Source organism: Ovis aries, chromosome 24, assembly GCF_016772045.2.
Source record: "Ovis aries strain OAR_USU_Benz2616 breed Rambouillet chromosome 24, ARS-UI_Ramb_v3.0, whole genome shotgun sequence".
Classification (NCBI taxonomy): domain Eukaryota; kingdom Metazoa; phylum Chordata; class Mammalia; order Artiodactyla; family Bovidae; genus Ovis; species Ovis aries.
In genome coordinates this window covers 2,042,691-2,062,756 of record NC_056077.1, presented here as the reverse complement: position 1 = coordinate 2,062,756, position 20,066 = coordinate 2,042,691, and the positions used below count along the sequence as shown (strand labels likewise).

The 20,066-nt window shown below is 59.5% G+C and overlaps 4 protein-coding genes and 3 non-coding genes across 12 annotated transcripts; 4 read left to right on the top strand and 3 right to left on the bottom strand.

The window, feature by feature from the left end:
* Nucleotides 1-12: 12 nt before the first annotated feature.
* NOXO1 (NADPH oxidase organizer 1) lies at nt 13-4,462 on the top strand. 5 transcript variants are annotated; one of them, XM_060406028.1, is made up of 10 exons: nt 13-143; nt 803-886; nt 2,248-2,388; nt 2,477-2,560; nt 2,720-2,795; nt 2,891-3,071; nt 3,195-3,376; nt 3,494-3,607; nt 3,806-3,923; nt 4,023-4,462. In XM_060406028.1, the coding sequence occupies exons 3-10, from the start codon at nt 2,323-2,325 to the stop codon at nt 4,273-4,275; spliced, it is 1,074 nt and encodes a 357-aa protein (XP_060262011.1). In that variant the 5' UTR covers nt 13-143; nt 803-886; nt 2,248-2,322; the 3' UTR covers nt 4,276-4,462. The 5 variants fall into 5 exon arrangements, with proteins under 5 accessions (XP_060262011.1, XP_027817593.2, XP_042095892.1 ...); XM_027961792.3 differs by lacking the exons at nt 13-143; nt 803-886 and having other exon boundaries at nt 2,071-2,343; nt 2,480-2,560; XM_042239958.2 differs by lacking the exons at nt 13-143; nt 803-886 and having other exon boundaries at nt 2,071-2,343.
* A 92-nt stretch (nt 4,463-4,554) lies between these two features.
* TBL3 (transducin beta like 3) lies at nt 4,555-10,661 on the bottom strand. Its single transcript, XM_027961789.2, has 22 exons — nt 10,542-10,661; nt 8,942-8,993; nt 8,752-8,847; nt 8,618-8,665; nt 8,369-8,510; nt 8,199-8,283; nt 7,944-8,114; nt 7,786-7,861; nt 7,608-7,701; nt 7,350-7,531; nt 7,103-7,244; nt 6,948-7,006; nt 6,764-6,867; nt 6,280-6,427; nt 5,964-6,194; nt 5,801-5,871; nt 5,571-5,727; nt 5,428-5,486; nt 5,179-5,282; nt 5,016-5,087; nt 4,774-4,932; nt 4,555-4,695 (listed from the first exon to the last, which is right to left on the bottom strand). The coding sequence occupies exons 1-22, from the start codon at nt 10,619-10,621 to the stop codon at nt 4,586-4,588; spliced, it is 2,442 nt and encodes an 813-aa protein (XP_027817590.1). The 5' UTR covers nt 10,622-10,661; the 3' UTR covers nt 4,555-4,585.
* A 1,545-nt stretch (nt 10,662-12,206) lies between these two features.
* On the bottom strand, nt 12,207-17,762 carry RNF151 (ring finger protein 151). The gene is given in 7 exon segments (XM_042240652.2): nt 12,207-12,240; nt 12,242-12,684; nt 15,253-15,349; nt 15,649-15,794; nt 17,284-17,326; nt 17,489-17,604; nt 17,718-17,762. Coding segments are annotated over 7 exon segments (924 nt in total).
* On the bottom strand, nt 17,402-17,528 carry LOC114110711 (small nucleolar RNA ACA64). Its single transcript, XR_003586952.1, has one exon. It is a non-coding gene; the product is annotated as a small nucleolar RNA ACA64 (small nucleolar RNA).
* An 11-nt stretch (nt 17,763-17,773) lies between the features above and the next one.
* Nucleotides 17,774-20,001, top strand: RPS2 (ribosomal protein S2). Of its 2 annotated transcripts, XM_060406030.1 has the most exons (7): nt 17,774-18,193; nt 18,279-18,368; nt 18,711-18,818; nt 19,074-19,247; nt 19,333-19,492; nt 19,713-19,804; nt 19,885-20,001. In XM_060406030.1, exons 1-7 carry the CDS (start codon nt 18,017-18,019, stop codon nt 19,963-19,965), a joined length of 882 nt encoding a protein of 293 aa, XP_060262013.1. In that variant the 5' UTR covers nt 17,774-18,016; the 3' UTR covers nt 19,966-20,001. The 2 variants fall into 2 exon arrangements, with proteins under 2 accessions (XP_060262013.1, XP_060262012.1); XM_060406029.1 differs by having other exon boundaries at nt 19,713-20,001.
* Nucleotides 18,871-19,004, top strand: LOC114110700 (small nucleolar RNA SNORA64/SNORA10 family). The gene has a single exon (XR_003586941.1). It is a non-coding gene; the product is annotated as a small nucleolar RNA SNORA64/SNORA10 family (small nucleolar RNA).
* Nucleotides 19,519-19,646, top strand: LOC114110701 (small nucleolar RNA SNORA64/SNORA10 family). Its single transcript, XR_003586942.1, has one exon. It is a non-coding gene; the product is annotated as a small nucleolar RNA SNORA64/SNORA10 family (small nucleolar RNA).
* Nucleotides 20,002-20,066: the final 65 nt, after the last annotated feature.

The following is a 20,066-nucleotide window of genomic DNA, read 5'->3' as shown; positions in this document are numbered from 1 at the left end:
CTTGGCGCCTGGGCAATGCGGGGCGGGGCTGTGAGCGCACAAAGGGCGGTGCAGCTGAAGGTTCGGCGAGTCCGCCTAGGCGACCGGCGCCATCGCCACGGGTGCCCGCCTAGGCTGGGCGGGTCGAGCCTGCAAAGGAGGAGGTGCGTCTCTGGACTCCGGGGAGCACTGAGCAGCCCCTCTCCTCTCTGCTCAGCCCCACAGCCTACCTGAAGGGGTTAAACCCAGGTGGGGCGTGGTCTCAGGGATACCACTGCTTCCATATGTACTTTAATTCCACATGTACATTAATATGCACATTAATTGATTCTGCAAATACCTGTGTAGTGCCTGATCTGTCTTTAGCACTGCTCTAGGCTCTGGACAGGGCCAGGAGCAAGATTCATTCCTCCCTGACCTCCTCAGTCTAGTGGTCGAGACGGAAAAAACAAGAGTCACACTAATAAGTGTTTAGATACAAGCTGTGATGGAGGCTATGAACAGGGTGTGTTAAATCTAGGAGGCCTCCTTGAGGAGTTGACCTTTAGGCAGAGAGGCCTGAAGAATGAGAAATCAGCTGAGGAGGGTTGTCAGAGCCAACGCAGGAGGGAGGAGGAGCTTGACTTCCTGCATGGGCAGAAAGGCCAGTGTGGGACAGGACCTGGGAAGGGTGGTGTGAGCAGAGGTCCTGAGGTGGCCAGGAGCCCACTGAGGACACCATCAACTGACCCAGGAGCTGGGGATGTGTGCTGAGGACCCTGGGACAGTGCTGGGAAGTTTGGGGGAGGGTACCCTGGCCTGATCCCATTTCGGTTTTGCATAGATTCTTCTGGAGAGTGGATTTCACGACAGCAAGTGAGGACCACAGGCTTTGAGGGGGGAGCATGGAGCTGTTGTAGTGGTCCAGGTGAGAGGTGAGGGAGGGAATGTGGAGAGTGTGGAGAGCATCTCAGTTGGGGGGGGTGGGGAACATGGGTCAGCCATGCAGGGAGGGGCTGCAGCGTCCTTCTAGGTCCCTGGCTGTGAGCACACTGGCCCTTCTCCAACTTCTCTGTCTTCCAAGGGAGCAGGAGCCGTCCCACTCTGTACCCTACCAGGCCAGCGGCCCCCACTGAGATTGCCAAGAGTGTGACAGCTGGACTGAAGGCACTTTGTAAAAATTAGGCCTGTGTCCACAGGTGTTCATTGCCTGGGCCAAGACCCGGGGAGGTTTGAAGGCTTCAGAGAGCGCCTCTGGCTGGACAGATGCACAAAGGCCTTTTGTCAGGCCGGGGTGGCTTCCTGACCCCTCCCTCCCTCCAGGGCTTGGGTGGAGGAGCTGGGACTGAGGCCCACCTGCCAGAGTGTGACTGAAGGAGGAGGGGAAGGGCTGTCAGAGTGCCGCCAGGCTGGCCGCCCCTCCCAGCTCTCAGAGGTGTGGGCGGGGGTAAGGAAGAACCCCTGTGCGCCAGGTTTGGATGGGCTCTCGGCTCCCCTGTAAGGCGGTGGTCCCGAGATGTGGCCCCCGGGCGCAACGTCTGGGGATTCTAGGGCCTTCCCTTCAGCGCCCCAGCCAGTTGGGGGAGGGTCACTCCTGACCTCAGAGGTTGTGTCTGCAGCGCACTGATAAATCATGAATTCAGAGGTGATTCTCAGAACAGTCCTAGCCATTCCCAATTCCACCTCACTATTCCCAATGCTAGTGACTACAGATGGACCCTCTTCATCCTGCTGCAAGCCCCTCCACCACAGCAGGACCTGTGGGGTGGGCCTGTGAGGTCTGCCTCTCCCCAGCAGATGAAGAAACCCTGACAATATATGTTTAACACAAACTTCCTCCTCTGCCATTTGGGGACATTAAGAGACCTTTCCTCCAATGTGAGGATTAAGCCAAACAAAGCACTTAAGAGCCTTTAATATTTTCCTGGTGACGACTACAGTCAGCTCAGGGACAGAGCCAGGGGCACACCAGGCCACTGGGCGGCTCTGCCCAGCCTGGGCACCAGCAGGGCGTGGCGAGCCGGGAGGGGTGGCCTGGCGGTGCTCTAATGGCCCTTCCTTCCCCTCCTCCCCCCACGCTCACACTCTGGCAGGAACCGCCCCCCCACCGTCACTGCTTCCCCTCCTACCCGGGGAGCCCCATGCCCCTGCCTCCCCAGGTGAGGGGTGCGGCAAGGAAGCGGGGAAGGCCCCAGTCAAGGGCAGGGTGGTGCAGCCAGGACTGGGGCACTGCTGGGGAATTCCAGCCTTCCGGGTGCCCAAGGCCTTCCCTCCTACCCCCATGGGCAGGGAGGTAGTGGGACCCGGGGTCACGCCCAGCAGACTCCCAGAAGTCCCTCACGGAGATCTGGGGAGGTCACCAGGATGGCGGGAGCCCGGCACCCGGTGTGTGTGAGTGGGGCAGCTCTGGTGCAGACAGACAGGCTCCAGGTAGGAGCCCATGGGACCCCTGCCAGCCCCAGAGGAGGTGGGGGAGCTCCTGGCCCAGCGCCTCCAAGACGCCCCCAACCTCCCCCAGCAGGCGTTCGCCTTCTCCGTGTGCTGGTCCGATGGCAGCGACAGCTTCGTGCGCAGAAGCTGGGGGGACTTCAGGAGACTCCACGTGAGTCGGCCACCCGACTTCCCCAGCAGCCTGACCCACGGGAGACCACCCACACCCTGCCCTTGTGCCCACTCAGGCTTTCAGCCAAGGGACCCCTGCCTGCCCTCCCAGGGGAACCTAGTGGGCCCTCGGAGACCAATGATGCCTCTTCTCGCTCAGAAAACCCTCAAGGAGACCTTCCCGGTGGAGGCAGGCCTGCTGCGGAGATCTGATCGCGTTCTCCCCAAGCTCCCAGGTCAGGCCAGCAGGGATCCAGGAGGGTGGGGGCGGCAGCAGTGGGATGTGAGGAGCCTGGGCGGGGCTCCCACAGCTGCCCCGTCCTGCCCGCAGCTGATGCACCCTGGCTGGTGCTCCGAGGCCGCACCGGCCGAGGCCTGGCCCGCCTGCAGCTGCTGGAGGCCTACCTAAGGGCGCTGCTGGTGGCCGGGGAGCGTGTGTCCCACAGCCCGGTGCTCACTGGCTTCTTCGAGCCACAACCTCTGGACTTGGAGCCTATGCTGCCACCCGGCAGGTGCCTGCCCCGAGGACGGGGGAGGAGTGGTGGGGAAGAGCCCACAAGTGGGAAGGCTTGGAGGCTGGACGGGCCTGTGGGAGACACCTGACACCTCTCCCCTGCACCCTGGGCCCTCACCAGCCTGGTGATCCTGCCCAACCCGCAAGAGCCCCCGCCAGGCCCCCCAGGCAGCCCTGCCATCCGCACCCTGGAGGCCCAGAGCCTGCGCTGCCTGCAGCCCTTCAGCACGCAGGACACTCGGGGCCAGCCCTTCCGCGCTCAGGCCCAGGAGGCCCTGGATGTGCTGCTACGACACCCCTCAGGTGGGCTGATGCCCCGCAGGTGGGCTGGTGGCAGTCAGAGGGACAGGCCCTTCAGCCCCTGGGATCCCAGCGGGCTGCAGGAACTGAAGACCCCACCCGTCCCCCTCTCGGGCACAGGCTGGTGGCTAGTGGCAAACGAGGACCAGCAGACGGCATGGTTTCCTGCTCCCTACCTGGAGGAGGCGGCCCCACACCAGGGACAGGATGGGGGACAGCCCCTGGGGATAAGCGGTGAGACTGACCCTCCTCCCCACACCCCCGCCGTCATGGGGCAGTGTCCAGCACGCGCTGGGGGAGAGGCGCCACGGGATGGCGGGGGCGACGGTGGCCCTGCAGTGTCTGCTTGGTCCCACTGGGCTTTAGAAGGGGTCTCTGGTATTGAGAGAAACCTCTGAAGCCCCATGGTGACCACCCAGCGTCTACCCCCAGGGCCCCAGTTCTGTGCTGTCTGCGCCTATGAGAGCAGCCGGGCTGATGAGCTGTCCGTGCCCGCAGGGGCACGCGTGCATGTGCTGGAAGCCTCTGACCGAGGCTGGTGGCTGTGCAGGTGTGTGGGCTGGGGCTCCGGCAGCCGGTCTGGTGCGGCGCGGCGGGGCGGGGTGGGGTGGGGCGGGGCCCAGAGCCAACCAAACTCTTCGTCCTACAGGTTCCGAGGCTGCACCGGTCTTCTCCCAGCTGTGACACTGCAGCATGATGGGCTGGGCACCCTCCTCAGCGGGCCGTGGCTCCACCATGGGGCTGATGGTGCAGAGGGCGGGGAGGGCAAGGCCCATGGCTCCCCCAGGTCCCCCCAGGCCGTGATGCTTCCGCCTCCTGTGCCTGCTCGGCCGCCTCTGAGTGCCATTCAGAGCCGCTGCTGCACCATCACCCGTAAGGCACTACGGCAGGGAGCCCCCTGAGAGAGTGTGGCTTATCGTGGAGGGCGGTGCTGTGCACCCCAGACCCCAGGGATCACCCCAGGCTCCAGAGCCCAGGGATGACGGCTAACAGCCACCTCAGCCTCAGGGCCATGGGAGGAGCGGTGGAGGTGGGGCTTGCTGGGCCGCATGCCCCTGGTGTGCCCTGAGTAAAGCTCTCCTGACTGACCGTGCCGTGTCTGTGTTGAAGGGCAGGTCTGGGGGTGGGCCACCTGTGGCCCAGGACCAGGGGGTGAGATGAAGTCAAGACAGACACAAGGAGCCAAGACAGCAGAGTCCGTGTTTCTGTGTTTCAGAGGGCCGCGGGGGCCGCGGGGAGGGTGGGCAGCTTCATGTTGTGCCATAGGAAGTCCAGGAAGGTGGCTGCCTGCAGCGTCCGGCTGAGCCGCTGGAAGTGCCGCTCTGGGGGAGGATCGCAGGCTGTCAGGGGTGGCCGAGTGTGGCAGACGGCCCTGCCTGCCCCCCGGCCGGCCCACTCACCAGTGTAGGGCAGCAGGCCCTCCAGCGAGGCCCGTACACCATCGTAGGCCAGCAGCTCGTCCGGGGCCTCATGCCGCAGCAGCACGCCCAGCACTGCCTGGGCCTCGTGGCAGTGCCGCGAGTTGGTGTTCCACGTGACGCAGAAGCGCAGCAAGGCCTCTGTGGACAACGGGCACAGTCACACCTGCCCCCATGCCCCCAGCCTCACGAGGCCCCATCCGGCCCCCCTGCCCGCCCCAGACCTTTCTGGTCACGCCGCAGTTGGAGCACCGTGGTCTCTAGCTTCTCGCAGGACTCGGGGTCCCTTCGGATGGCTGCGGGGGGAGGGGAGGTTGAGCCCTAGGAAAGGGGCAGCACAGACCCCAAGAGACCCCCCCACCCTGTGCAGCCCGAGGCAGCACCAACCCTGGATGACGGTCAGCACGGTGTGGGGCCGGTCCAGGGAGATGGCCAGGCCCAGCGCCCGCAGGTAGCGCTTCTCGTGGAGCAGGTTGTCGAGCTCTTGCTGCCTGGAGGGCAAGGAGGGGACAGGGCACAGGGCCCCTGGGGGACCTGGCCAGACCTGACCCCCGCCGGGGGCAAGCAGGGTGGCTGCTCCAGAGAGGAGGGACCAGCGTGCTGACTCCAAGCTGGGGGTGGGGAGACCCTACTTACTTGACCACTTGCTCTTCTCTCTTGGCCTGCTCCTCGGCCTGCTCCGCCTCAGTCACGTCCTAGGGTCAGACCGGGGTCACACTGGGCTCAGACTGGCCCCCACACTGCCCTGCCCACTGCGATGCCCTCCCTGGCCCACACACCTTCCAGAGGACGACACGGGAGTCACTGGCACCAGTGAGGGCGCGGTCATCTAGCCGGCTGCAGTGCAGCCCCCAGACCTTGTCCTCGTGAGCATCCAGCGTCCGCACACACTCGTTGTTCTTAATGGTCCAGAGCTTCAAGAGCCCGTCAGAGCCGCTGGGGTGGGGGTAGGAAGGGGTTCAGCCTGGGCCCACCCAGCACACCCCAGCCCTGCCCACCCCCCACTCACCTGGACAGCAGCTGCGTGCCGCGGCTTACGAAGGCCACCTTCAGCACAGAAGCGTCGTGCCCCTCGAAAGTCTGTGGGCGGGGTGGAGGGTGGGGTGAGGCGGGGGGTGGGGGGACGGGTCTGGGGTGGAGGGGGTGCCAGGCCTGGGCCAAGGGTGGCTCACCTTGAGGCAGCTGAAGTCCTGCAGGGCCCAGAGCTTGATGGTGCCGTCGGCCGAGGCTGTGGCCAGTACCTGGTCCATGGGCGAGAACTGGACGCACCAGAGGCCGCGCCGGTGGCCCGAGAAGGTGCCCAGCAACTGGCACTGTGGCAGGGCCCAGAGTTTGGCCGTGCGGTCCTGTGAGCCCGTAGCCAGCAGCTTGTCGTTGGGGGCGACAGCCACACTGTTGATGTCCTGGTGGCGAGAGCAGGCAGCCGCTCAGACCCCTGACCTGGTGAGGGCCTGGCCACAACCCCACCCGGGTGCTGCGTGCGGTCACCTTGTCGTGGCAACGCTGTGTGGCCTGGGCCTGCAGGAGGACAGGGCCACCCTCGGGGCCTGTGCCCTTGGACAGCAGGGCTTCAGGGAGGGGCCAGAGCTTCACAGTGCAGTCCTGGCTGCCCGTCACCAGGAACGTCTCCTTCAGCCTGCAGCCGGATTTAGGGGAGGGGAGACACCTGCTCAGCCCTGCAGCAGAGCCCCATGGCTCAGGCCTGCCAGACCTCAGGCCAGAACAGGAAGCCTGCCCCACGACTGGAACTGCTACGTGGCCCCCACCCCGGCACCCCTGGTGACTCAGTCCAACAGTGGGACCCCTCCCCCGGGCATCGCTTTTACCCACCAACCTCAAGGCTACTTCTAAGGAACCGCAGCCCCTTGGGGTGCCCTGCCCCAGCCTCTATTCCACACCCCTGGGCTAGAGACTCAGAGAGCAAGGCGAGAGCTGCCTCTGCCTCTGCGACACCCCTGGCCCTGACTACTACCTGGAGCAGCAGATTGTGCCCACGCTGTGTGTGTGCCCAGAGCCCTGAGCCACACAAGCCACCTCGCCAGCCTTGTTCATCCTCCAGACGCGGATGCTCTGATCCTGGGGATGCGAATGGTGAGGGGGCGGCTGGGCAGGGCTTCCCCACCAGTCCCTGGCCCCCAGCTTCTGTGGTGTCTCACCTTGGCACAGCTAGCAAAGAGCCGCCCCTTCCGGAACACATCTAGGGCCAGGACAATGTCTGGAAGAAAATGGAGTGGCCGTGGCTAGAGGTCAGCTGAGGCCAGGCCGGGCACTCCATCCAGGTAAGGGCCTAGGGCCTGGTTTGTGCCCTCACCTGTGTGGCCATGGAGAATCTGGCAGGCTGAGGTCTGTAGATCAAACACCTTCAGGCAGGGGCTATTAGAGGCCACGACAATGTGGGAGTCTTCGGGCCCAAGGAACCGGACATCCAGCACCTCCTCGCTGTACCCGGCGAACTGTGGGGCAGGAGGGACACGTGGCGGGCTGGGTGAGTGGTGGCAGGGGAGGGGGCGGGGGTTTGGCGCTGGGGCCAGGGCCTAGCAGGGGCAGCGCCCGCGCACCTGTTTCTGCAGCCGCAGGGAGCGAGCATCGTAGAGCAGAAGATTGTGGTCCGCAGTGACGCTGAGGAGCAGGCTGGCGGCGCGGGCCAGGGCGCAGTGGGTCAGCTCTCGCCCCGGGCCTGGCAGCCGCTGCTGTGCATGGACACACCGCCCAGAGGCCGCCTCCCACACGCGCAGCACACCTGTGCAGGCACAAGGCCGCTGGGACATAGGGTCCACGGGCCCCTGCCCCCTCCTGCCCGTGCCCGGCCCACACACCTTGGTCGCCGGCCGTCAGGAAGTGCAGGCCCGTGGACTTCACACCCAGCTCCGGTGCCGGCTCCTCCGGCAGCAGCACCGCGGCCTCCAGGCTCTGAGGACAAGCAGGTCAGAGGTGGAGCCCCCAGCCCCGTCGCCCCTCCCCTCCCACCGCCCTCACTGGCCCTGGCACCCCCACCTCAAACACCGGCACGGTCCTTGTGGCCTGGAGGCTCCGCAGATCCCAGACGACGCAGATCTTGTCCCGGCCCGAGCTGGGGGGGACACCCGCCTCAGTGCCCGGGCTGTGGCTATGGCCCTCCCTTCCCTGCCAAGGCCGGGGCTCTGGGCTCTGACCTGAGCATGGTGTGGCCGTCGGCGCTGAAGGTCAGAGATGTGATGGCACTGTAGTGGGCAGTCAGCACGGCCAGGCACGACCGCTCCTGCAGCGACCACACGCGGACGCTGGTGTCTGTGGCCGAGGAGAAGAGCAGCAGGCGAGTAGGGTCCGGGTGGAAGGCCACCAGGCTGCGGGCAGGCGGGGCGGGGCTGTGAGCTGCACTGCCCTGGCTGTGACGCCCCCCACCCCCGCCCCCCACCGCGCCGACTCACTGCACTACGCCCGGCGAGCCCCGAAAGTGGTGTGTCCCATAGGACTGCACGACGTCCCAGACGCGCACGGCCCCGTCACAGCCGCCTGTGGGGGTGGACCTGAGGTGGGGGCGCTGTGGGCCCAAAGATCCCCACCTGGCTCGCCACCCCCAACCCAGCCAGGGTCCTACCTGTGGCTAGCAGTGTGGAGGTGGGGTCGAAGGCCATGGTGGCCACAGGGGCTGTGTGTATCGCCTTCCACAGGCGGGTGACGCTGCCCTCCCGCCAGGCCCACTGAGCCAGCAGCAGGGCCCGGCTGGCTGTCACCAGCACCTAGGGGAGGACGCAGTTCAGCTGGGGCACGGCTGTGCGTGCCATCCTCACCCACTCAGTCTGGGTGGGAGGTACCGGAGCCCACCTTCTGTCCTGATCCCACATACCTTGTCATCGGGGCTGAGATCAAAGGCAGTGATATCCTCCTGGTCCTCCTAGGGGTGAGAGTGGGTGCGCAGGGCACCATGAGAACAGGCTGCCATCCACACCGGCCCCTCGCCCCGATCCTCCCTGCCCTCACCTGCTCCAGGCTCCGCAGCACGGCCCCTGAGGCCACGTCCAAGATGTTGACTCTGGTGCCACAGACACAGAAGAGGTGCTGTCCAGTCTGGTCCAGCTGGGGACAAAGGAGTCTCAGCCAAGAGAACACCCTGCAGCCCCATGCTGCCGCATCACCCTGCTGACCCCCCACCCCACCCTGGGGCAAGTACCTGCACCTTCCCGCCCTTGTAGAAAGGCTCGATTTTGCGCTCGACAGCATAGCTGGAGGGAAGACAGGGCGAGAGAGTGAACCATCACCCCGTGGTCCCCGGTGCCTAGCCCTGTGCTAGGTGCTCTCCCGGAGGTCAACCCAATAGGGCCCTGCCCTTGAGGAACTTCTGGGAGGGCTGGGATTCTGGTGTGAGTGTGTGTGCACACGCACGCGTGGTGGGGTGATGAGCTCGTCTGTTCCCTCTTTACCCCTCTCAACCACATTGGGAGGTGGGCGTTAGTACCTCCTTGTTACAGAAGATTTGGGACCCTGAGCGGGTCAGTGATCCACACGGGCCCACGGAAGCAAAGGCAGTCCAAATCTTCCCAGAGACTCCGGGTGCCTAGCAAGCCAGGCCTTGGACGCCCTCTGCTGGCCATGGGAGGCCAGGCCTGGGTACCAGTCCAGAGCAACATCCTCTTCAACATCCTTATCCTTGAGGTCCAACACCAGCCTGCCCCTCCCCAACCCCAGTCTGCCCCTCCCCAACCCCAGTTCCTTCCTCCACCCCACTCTCCAGGCAGATTATCCTCACCCCTCCCTCTCGGCTACTTCCTTGCTTGTTCAGGCCACGGCACTCTCCTCTCTGGGGAGCTGCTACAGCCTCTTCACTACTCTCTCAAAGCTTGCTCCCAGAGAGGCGTTTTAGAACACAACTTGTTTGTGTTGTCCCCTGCCTTGGAACCCTCTCCTCTCCTTACATGTTCCCAAAAACCTGCCATGAGGGGTCTCTGCTGATCCTTTGTGTTCACACAGGCTGTTCCCTATTCCCAGCCTGGCCCTCTCTGAATTTCCAAGGTGCCTGGCTAATTCCACTAAAGGAAGCCTGACGGCCAAGAGGAAGCTGGAGGCCCCCTTAGCCCACTCGACCACCCAACAGAGGCAGTCTTGGCATCAGGGCTTCCCCTTGCTAGTGCTTGTCACACCCACTGATGGGAATGATCTGCTTGATAGGTTTACCCCATCAGACTCTGCTCCTACGCCTTAGACTGAGTCTGTCTGGACCCTGGAATGAGCACTTAGATATTCAACATAAATTTGGGGATTGCATAAGCCCGGGATTCAGGGACTCCTGGACACGGAGGTCTAGCTCATCTCCTGACCTCTCTTCCCAGTCCTTGGAGAGACAGCGTGTGAAAGCTCCCCAGGCCGCCTGGCCCAAAGGTGACTCTTCTGCCACCGTCTGGGCGGTGGGGACTCCCACCGTCCAAGACCAGCCTCGACTCTTCCTCTCGCTTTGGGATCTCTTGTCCCCGCCCCCGACCGACCTGCTTCAACTTTAGGTCGAGGAAGCTAGCTGCACCCGGCTGGGCTCCAGGGCCTGCCCTCCGAAAGCTGAGCGCTGTCAGTGCCTGCGCTGCCACCTGATGCCGCAGCCGCGACGCTGCCGCCCGCCTGTTAGGACCCAGCCCTGTTGGTACCTCATCCCTCCCCAAACCGATGAGTGTGGGACCCACGCCGGCGCCTTCGCTACTCCGACTGCGAACCCGGCTCCCTCCCTCGGCGACGCGCCCAGCCCCAGCGGCGGATTCGCCCCCAGCCCCAGCGCCCCAGCTTACTTGGACTTGAAGCGGCCCACTCCGGCCGCCGCCTCAGCCATGTCGCCGGTGCCACCGCGTGAGGGAGACCCGGGAGCCATTCCGCACCTTGGGCTCGCAGAGATGGCGTCACCGCCCACTGCTACTGTGACGTCATCGGTGCCGCGACATCGGCGACATCTTTGCTGCAGGCAGAGGCGCGGCGTCAGGAAGCGGAAGATGGCAGAGGCGTTTCCGGCCTGGAGGGTGGGGCGTAGAGAAATGTGGGAGCGGCTGGGGCGGGAGGCGTAAACTGGCAGGGTGCTGGAGTCGCCAGCCGCCTGTCTTTTAAATGGAAATTTGAAAAGGTTTTCGTAGGAGCTAGTTATTGAAGTAATCCCAAGACTCCTGCCCCCTTGGCATTCTGGGGTTTGGGTTAAGCGCGGTGGGTTAGCAGAGCCCTGAACCGGGCTCCGCCTTAGCGTATGGTATGAGAAATACCGCAGGTACACTACTTCAGTTTAGTCGCTCTGTCGTGTCCGACTCTGCGACCCCATGTACAGCTTCACCAACTCCCGGAGTTTGCTCAGAGTCATGTGCATCGAGTCGGTGATGCCATCCAACCATCTCATCCTCTGTCCCCTTCTCCTCCTGGTAGTAAATCGGGTAGTAAATTTCGGAGTCGTTCGAATATTGATTGAGCACGTTCTCTGTTCTAGGCACTTAGGAGACACCAGAGAAGATACCGTGCTAGTGAGGTGAAGGCTGGGCAGAGGAAGGGCCCTTGTTAAGTGGTTAGTGACCTGGAAAGAATGTAGCAGGGTGAGGATGGAGTGGAGTGCAGGGGGCGCAGCTTTAAACTGGGCGATGAAGGAGGCTTCCTTGTAAAGGTGAACCGCGAGCAAAGCCCGAGGTTGGTGAAGCAGGGAGCCCTCTGATTATCTGGGGGTACAGTGCTTCAGACTGAGGAACAGGCAGTGCAGAAGCCTGGCATTTAGAAACAAGCCGGTGTGGCTGCAGGGAGTGAGTAGGAAGGAGAATATAAGGAAGAAACAAGATAAGGAGGGATCCTCGGGAATCACTGTGAGCAGTTGGCTTGTACTTTGACTTCAGGGGTTTGAGCTGTTTGTGCTACTGGCTGCAAAGCCAGGAAACAGATTGGAAGAAGCTAACTGGGAAGGAGGACTGGGAAAGGATGGTCAGGGAAAACCTCTGCAGAAGAGACAATCGAGTGAGAAAAAATCAGGCAGAGAGCCGAGGGGAAAAGTCAGTGTGAGGAACTGGTGGGAAAGAACTTGGAGAGGTCCATGGGAAAAGCTAAGGTGCCTATTTCCCCTGCTGCTGCTGCTAAGTCGCTTCAGTCGTGTCCGACTCTGTGCGACCCCACAGATGGCAGCCCACCAGGCTCCCCCATCCCTGGGATTCTCCAGGCAAGAACACTGGAGTGGGTTGCCATTTCCTTCTCCAATGCATGAAAGTGAAAAAGTGAAAGGGAAGTCGCTCAGTCGTGTCCGACTTCGCGACCCCATGGACTGCAGCCTACCAGGCTCCTCCATTCATGGGATTTTCCAGGCAAGAGTACTGGAGTGGGTTGCCGTTGCCTTCTCCGTATTTCCCCTGAGAGGAGTACCTGGAGGAGGCGAGGTGAGGTCAGCAAGCACAGCGGTAGTGAGGCGGCCAGGCCTGGGCTCTGCATTTATTTACCGTCTATTTACAAGGTAGCTTGGCCCTGGGGCCCCCACACCTCAACCCCAACGCTGCCTTCTGGGATGGCCTCAGCCTCTTGCGGGGCACCCATAAGCAGGGGGTCATCTTCCTCCAGGAAGTCCGCCAGCTGCCGGCGGATGATGCCGGTGGTCCGGTGCATTTTGCGCATGTGCCGCAGCAGGCAGAGCACCAAGGTCCGGCTGCGCCGCTGGCGCTGGCACCAGGCCTCTCGCAGCTCCCGGTAGCAGTTGTGGTTTGCCCGCTCGGCTGGGCCCAGGGTGGCCCCGCAGCCCAGGGAGCAGCGATGATGGGCACCGTGCTGGCAGTTCTGCCTGTGCTCGGCCAGGGCCCCACGAGGCACCCGCGACATGCAGCCTTCATTGGGGCAGACCGTCAGCTCGAAGGGGCATGAGTCCTGGTGTCCCTTGCGGTGGGCCAGGGGGCACGTCACCTGGCAGCCAGCCTCGGCGTTCCTGCACTGGGGGTGGAGGAGAGCATCGTGTGAGCCAGACCAGGTCGGGGACAGCGCCAGCCACCCCCGAGAATCCCCCATCCATGAGGTTTCACTGACCAGGAAACACTGAACTGGCAGCCGCCCAAGCTCTTAGGCTACCAATGATGTGGTGGAGAGAGGGAAACTGTAGCAAATGCTTGAACGTAGGAAAAGTCTAGATCTCAGAGGAGTGGGGACAGGAGGTTTAGAGAACAGGGAGTTACATCGTTGGCTTGGTCTAGTGGGTTGTATGTACGCCAGGCTTTTTTTCTTCTTTTTTTCTTGGAATTGAACCCAGGATATAGCCGTGAATGATCACACCATCGTGGTTATCTGAGTCATGATCTCTTTTGTATAGTTTTTTTGTATTCTTGCCACCTCTTCTTAATATCTTCTGCTTCTGTTAGGTCCATACCATTTCTGTCCTTTATTGAGCCCATCTTTGCATGAAATGTTCCCTTGGTATCTCTAATTTTCTTGAAGAGATCGCTAGTCTTTCCCATTCTGTTGTTTTCCTCTATTTCTTTGCCTTGATCCCTGAGGAAGGCTTTCTTATCTCTCCTTGCTATTCTTTGGAACTCTGCATACAAATGTGTATATCTTTCCTTTTCTTCTTTGCCTTTAGCTTCTTTTCTTTTCTCAGCTATTTGTAAGATAGCCACGATGGTGTGATCACTCCCCTAGAGCCAGACATCCTGGAATGCAAAGTCAAGTGGGGCCTTAGGAAGCATCACTGTGAACAAAGCTAGTGGAGGTGATGGAATTCCAGTTGAGGTATTTCAAATCCTAAAAGATGATGCTGTTAAAGTGCTGCACTCAATATGTCAGCAAATTTGGAAAACTCAGCAGTGGCCACAGGACCAGAAAAGGCAATGCCAAAGAATGCTCAAACTACCGCAAAATTGCACTCATCTCACACGCTAGTAAAGTAATGCTCAAAATTCTGAAAGCCAGGCTTTAACAGTACATGAACTGTGAACCTCCAGATGTTCAAGCTGGATTTAGAAAAGGAAGAGGAACCAGAGATCAAATTGCCAGCATCCATTGGATCATCGAAAAAGCAAGAGTTCCAGAAAAACATCTGCTTTATTGAGTGTGCCAAAGCCTTTGACTGTGTGGATCACAACAAACTGTGGAAAATTCTTCAAGAGATGGGAATACCAGACCACCTGACCTGCCTCCTGAGAAATCTGTATGCACATCAAGAAGCAACAGTTAGAACTGGACATGAAACAACAGACTTTTCCAAATTGGGAAAGGAGTGCATCAAGGCTGTATATTGTCACCCTGCTTACTTAACTGCTATGCAGAGTGTATCATGCAAAATACCAGGCTGGATAAAGCACAAGCTGGAATCAAGATTGTCAGGAACAATATCAGTAACCTCAGATATGCAGATGACAGCACCCTTATGGGAGAAAGTGAAGAGCCTCTTATTGAAAGTGAAAGAAGAGAGTGAAAAAATTGACTTAAAACTCAACATTCAGAAAACTAAGATGATGGCATTCAGTCCCATCACTTCATGGCAAACAGACGGGGAAACAATGGAAACAGTGAGAGCCTTTATTTTCTTGAGCTCCAAAATCACTGCAGATGGTGACTGCAGCCATGAAATTAAAAGACGCTTGCTTCTTGGAAGAAAAGCTATGACCAACCTAGACAGCATATTAAAAAGCAGAGACATTACTTTGCCAGCAAAGGTCCGTGTAGTCAATGCTATGGTTTTTCCAATAGTCATGTGTGGATGTGAGAGTTGGACTATAAAGAAAGCTGACTGCCAAAGAATTGATGCTTTTGAACTGTGCTGTTGGAGAAGACTCTTGAGAGCCCCTTGGACTGCAGGGAGATCCAGTCAATCATAAAGGAAATCAGTCCTGAATATTCATTGGAAGGACTGATGCTGAAGTTGAAACTCCAATACTTTGGCCACCTGATGCAAAGAACTGACTCCTGAAAAGACCCTGATGCTGGGAAAGACTGAAGGTGGGAGAAGGGGACAACAGAGGATGAGATGGTTGGATAGCGTCACGGACTTAATGGACATGAGTTTGAGTAAACTCCAGGAGTTGGTGATGGACAGGGATGCCTGGTGTGCTGCAGTCCATGGGGTCACAGGGTTGGACATGACTGAGTGACTGAACTGAACTGATGGCAGTGAAAGTGCCAAATCCTAACCACTAGACCAAAAAGGCACTCCCCAGCCAAGGTTGGTTGTTTGTTTTTGTAATCTCAATTTCTCTATCTATAAAACTATGAAGCTGGAGAGCAATGGCACCACAGCAGGCTCTCCATCCTTTATAATCCCCATTTTACAGCTGGGGCTCTTGGAGCCCAGAAAAGTTAGGTAACTTGCCCCAAACCACACATCAAGTATATTGTAGAGAAGTGACTCACATTCAGCCAGTTTTGATAACCCTAAGAGGAGCAGTGTATTGGTGGAATAGAAACCCTCAGTTCTGAGAATGGGGTTCGTTTCAACCCCTCTGCTGGCTTTGCCCCAACCCATGCACAGGGGAGGAGGGTAGGGTGATGGGAGGGGGTGTTCTGAATTACCCTGACTTCCAAGCGGCCAATGATCTTCTGGAGATTATTCACATGGACCATCTTTCTCTGTCTCACCTCTTTCCTGCAGCATGGACAGGTCTTTTGTCTAGGAGACATGAGTGGGGGTGATGATTGGTTGTGGAGGTGGCAGCAACATGCCTCCCCTGGCGGCCCTTCCTTCTCTATAGCTGGAAGAGGCATAAGAGGGCTTTATAGGGAGCACTCAGCTCTGAGGCCAGGGTGCAGATTCCATAGGGCCCCAGCTCCTATATTAGCGTCCCAGGAGATTTGGCAGCTGAACCTAGTGGCCACCATGACCCAGTTCTTGGCTGACCTTCCTCTCTTCCTAGGAATGGCCCCGTAGCCCTGCCCTTGCCCCCGAGCCTCTTGGGTGCCCAGTAGCACCTGGCTAGCCACCGGAGGATGCATTTCTTGCAGAAGATGTGGCTGCACGGCAACCTCACCGGCCTCTTGAAAACTCCATGGCAGACAGAACACAGCAAGTTGCAATCGGGAGGGCTGGTGAAGAGGTTGAGATCATACCCGCCACTCTGCAAAGGCCAAGCCTACATCAGGGCCTGGCTGGGACCAGGATCTGACTCCCCACTCCGCATGCCCAGAAAGGGACTCCAGGAAGCTTTGGGTGGGAGGTGGGCCACATAAGAACCCCAAGTGGAGGCTTGGGTCAGCACCCAGTGTGAGGGGGCCCAAGATCCCCCACTTCTACCAGACCCAGCTGTAGAAGCTGGCCGTGGCCCTTGAGTTAGACCTAGGCCAGAGGTCTCTGGAAGGTCTCCTTGTCCCATTTTGGGCCCTGTACCCCGTTGTGCAGATCATCTCAGTGAGGAGTGGGGTCCAGCCTGGGCAGGTCTCTGAAATTAGGCACAAATCTAAGAGCTCACCATGATCTGTGTCTGGACGGCAGCTCCACTGAAGCCAGGGCTCAGGAGTCACCATTTCATAGCAGGAGCAGGCCTGACATCACAGGAGCATTGTCTAGCTCGGGCCAATCACAGCCCTGGCCCAGGGTACCTACCACCTGGCTCTGCTCCCACCTTAAGAGCCTCAGGGGTAGGGCAGCTCATAGCCAGGACAGGTCTCTGGAACCCCTGACTTCAGGGTGGCTGACAGTTGACCTTCAAACAGCACTAAGGCTGGAACCAAGCTTCCAGGGGATACTTCCTCACAGCTGAGGCGCAGGGTTTGTTTCTCCTTCCTCATGTGTTGCCGCCCTGGTGGCAGGTCCCCAAGAGTTCCGGGAGCTTTAGACACTGACCCATCACCAGGCCTCTTGGGATCAGACCCACAGTTATTTCCAGGGTACAGACCAGGGATGAGGACCTGATTTCTGTGGTACCAAAGCAGCGGCCTAGGATGTGGAGAGCCTCCCAGAGCCTGTTCTGACCACCTGGGTATGCCTATGAGGAAAGGCATGGATGGGTAAACCAATTCCAACTTGGGAAACTACCATATTCTCATATAGGAGGCACAGAAGAGAACTGGTTTCCATGCCACTGGGTGTTTGCCCAGGCTTAAATCGCTCAGTCGTGTCCAACTCTTTGAGACCCCATCGACTGTAGCCCGCCAGGCTCCCCTGTCCATGGGATTCTCCAGTCAAGAATACTTGAGTGGGTAGACATTTCCTTCTCCAGGGGATCCTCCTGACTCAGGGATCAAAGCCGGGTCTCCTGCACTGCAGGTGGGTTCTTTACCATCTGAGCCATCAAGCAAGGCAGAGTGTAGAGTTCATCAAATCCTAAAAGATTTTGGAGGGTAGGACCTTAGGAGTCACCTGCCAACCTTCAAGACCGGGTTCTGTCCCTGTGTGGCATTCAAAGTAGAGCCGAGATGGCTGGAAGAGAGGTGTCTCACAAAGTTATCTCCACTGCACACCTCGGGCTGAGCAGCCACAGATGCGATTTGCAGTCTGATAACGGGGGGGCCAAGAACACACACACACATACATACACACACACGGATAAATTAAATCAACAGCTTTATTGAAAGATGAAAGGAAAGCCCCCCTATCCGCCCCCCGACGGTCCTGGCGGCGTTGGCCTCAGGTTCTGAGGATCCAGCTGTCCTGCGGGTAGAAGACGAGGTTAGATACCAGAATCCGAAACACGCCAGAGGCCGCAACCGAGCCCGGAGGGGCGGCGCGTGTCGGGGCCTGGGTTTCACATCCCCACATGGAGAAGCGGGCAGTGAGCTAAGGCCTCCGGTGGCTCTGGGCGCCGAATCTCACCTGCGGCCGTGGTCAAAGCCGAAGGTGATTTTCAACCAACGCCGATCTCCCAAACCGCCCGCCCCAACACCTTCGCGAACAGCAGGAAGCCAGCGGAACCACGGTAACAAACCTACCTGCAGACGGAAAAGAAAAAGTGGCGCCGGCGCGAGCCCTTATATGGGTCGCGCAAGTTCTGGGGCCGCAGACACGCATGTGCACACAGAGCTCGGTGGAGGCGGGGCCCCACGCAGCCAATCACAGGCTCTTTTATATACTCTTGGCGCAGCGCCATTGGGGCGGGGCAACTGAGATCTCGCGACCCTTGGCGTCTTATAAAGACGCCGTCGCGCGCTGTCTCTCTCTTCTTCTTCGTGAAAACACGTGAGTGGTTTGTCCGTGGCTGTCGCAGATGGGCCTGGGCCGCCATGGGACGGGGCCCGGGATGCTGCGCCCGCGCTCCGTTGTGGAGCCCGGCCTGGGCGCCCGAGGCGGATGTACATGCCAGGACTGCGCTCACCGACTGGTTCTTGTTTCTTTTTTTAGCAAATGGCGGATGACGCCGGTGCTGCGGGAGGGCCCGGAGGCCCCGGGGGCCCCGGAATGGGAGGCCGCGGTGGCTTCCGCGGAGGCTTCGGTAGTGGCGTCCGGGGACGGGGTCGCGGCCGGGGTCGCGGCCGGGGCAGAGGCCGCGGAGCTCGCGGAGGCAAGGCCGAGGACAAGGAGGTAGGTCTGAGCTGCGCGCGTGAGGCGGGCCCTTAGGCAGCACCGGGGAGGAGGCCCTGGTCACCTGCGCCTTTTTCTCTCGTAGTGGCTCCCCGTTACCAAGCTGGGCCGCCTGGTCAAGGACATGAAGATCAAGTCTCTGGAGGAGATCTACCTTTTCTCTCTGCCCATCAAGGTAAACACGGGTCCTCATCTTGGATGGGGCCGTGGTCTGCAGTCGAGGGGGATCTCTTGTTGGCCAAACGTTTAGAGGTTCTAGACTTCACTTTCCCTGGTGGCCCAGACGGTAAAGAAAATATCTTGAGTACAGGAGACCCGGGTTTGATCCCTTTGTTGGGAAGATCCCCTGGAGAAGGAAATGGCTACTCATTATTTCTTGGAAAACTCCATGAGCAGAGAAGCCTGGCGGTCTACAGTCCATGAGGTCCTAAAAACTCCAACACAAGCAACTAACACTTAGAACTCCCCTTCAGGTGTTCTTTTTTTTTTTTTTTGTAATGGAGTTTATTTGTTGCAGGAGTCTGAGATTATTGACTTTTTCCTGGGAGCATCCCTCAAGGATGAGGTTTTGAAGATTATGCCTGTGCAAAAGCAGACCCGTGCTGGCCAGCGGACCAGGTTCAAGGTATCCCAATCATCATACCTTCCTGGGCAGTTTCTGTCAAGGGTTTCATGAGACTCTCTCAGCTCTGCATGGTTGCACTTGTTGTCACACGTGTGACTTTCGTCAAGGGGAGAGAGAGGAAGGATCTCCTCGGGATCTCAGATTGGCCTCCTGGTGGCCAGTCTTGCCTTGAGGGGCGCAACAGACCCTGTGTGGTGGGTGGTTAGTGATGCTGTGGCAGCCCCCGGCCCCCCACCCATGTCAGTCTCTCTGCAGGCGTTTGTTGCTATTGGGGATTACAATGGACATGTCGGTCTGGGTGTCAAGTGCTCCAAGGAAGTAGCCACTGCCATCCGTGGGGCCATCATCCTGGCCAAGCTGTCCATCGTCCCCGTGCGAAGAGGCTATTGGGGGAACAAGATCGGCAAGCCCCACACGGTTCCTTGCAAGGTAGGCTGGATGCTCATGCACAGTAGGGCTTGCGGTGGTGTAGACTCTGCCTGTCTTGTCCCCTGACGTCTCTACCCCTCCCCAGGTGACTGGCCGCTGCGGCTCTGTGCTGGTGCGCCTCATCCCTGCCCCCAGAGGCACCGGCATCGTCTCCGCCCCTGTGCCCAAGAAGCTGCTGATGATGGCCGGCATCGACGACTGCTACACTTCTGCCAGGGGCTGCACTGCCACCCTGGGCAACTTCGGTAGGTGGCCCGCAAGCCAACTCCAGCTTCTCTCAGCTCCGCTTAACCACGTTCTGTATGTGGTTGGCGTATTTTGGAGAGAGAGAGAAAGGCCCTCCTAATGCACGACAGACTGGCCCACAGTGGCCTGTTTGTTCCTAGGAGTGCGACAGCCTCTATCTCCATCTGGGGGTTCATCTCGAGTGAATTCACCAACCTTCTCCGGTTTTCCCTTTTTCAGCCAAGGCCACTTTTGATGCCATTTCCAAGACCTACAGTTACCTCACCCCTGACCTCTGGAAAGAGACGGTGTTCACCAAGTCTCCATATCAGGTACCGCCCGCCCCTACCCTGTTGAAGAGCAGAGGAGTACTCTGTCTAGCTGCACAACTAAAAGTGTCTTGTTTTTCTAGGAATTCACTGACCATCTTGTGAAGACCCACACCAGAGTCTCCGTGCAGAGGACGCAGGCCCCAGCTGTAGCCACCACATAATTTTATAAAGGGAATAAAGTGAATGAAACCAGTTTATAGTTGCGTCTTGTCAAATGTTTTTGGCTGTGCTATGGGGCTTGTGGGATCCTTCCCAACCAGGG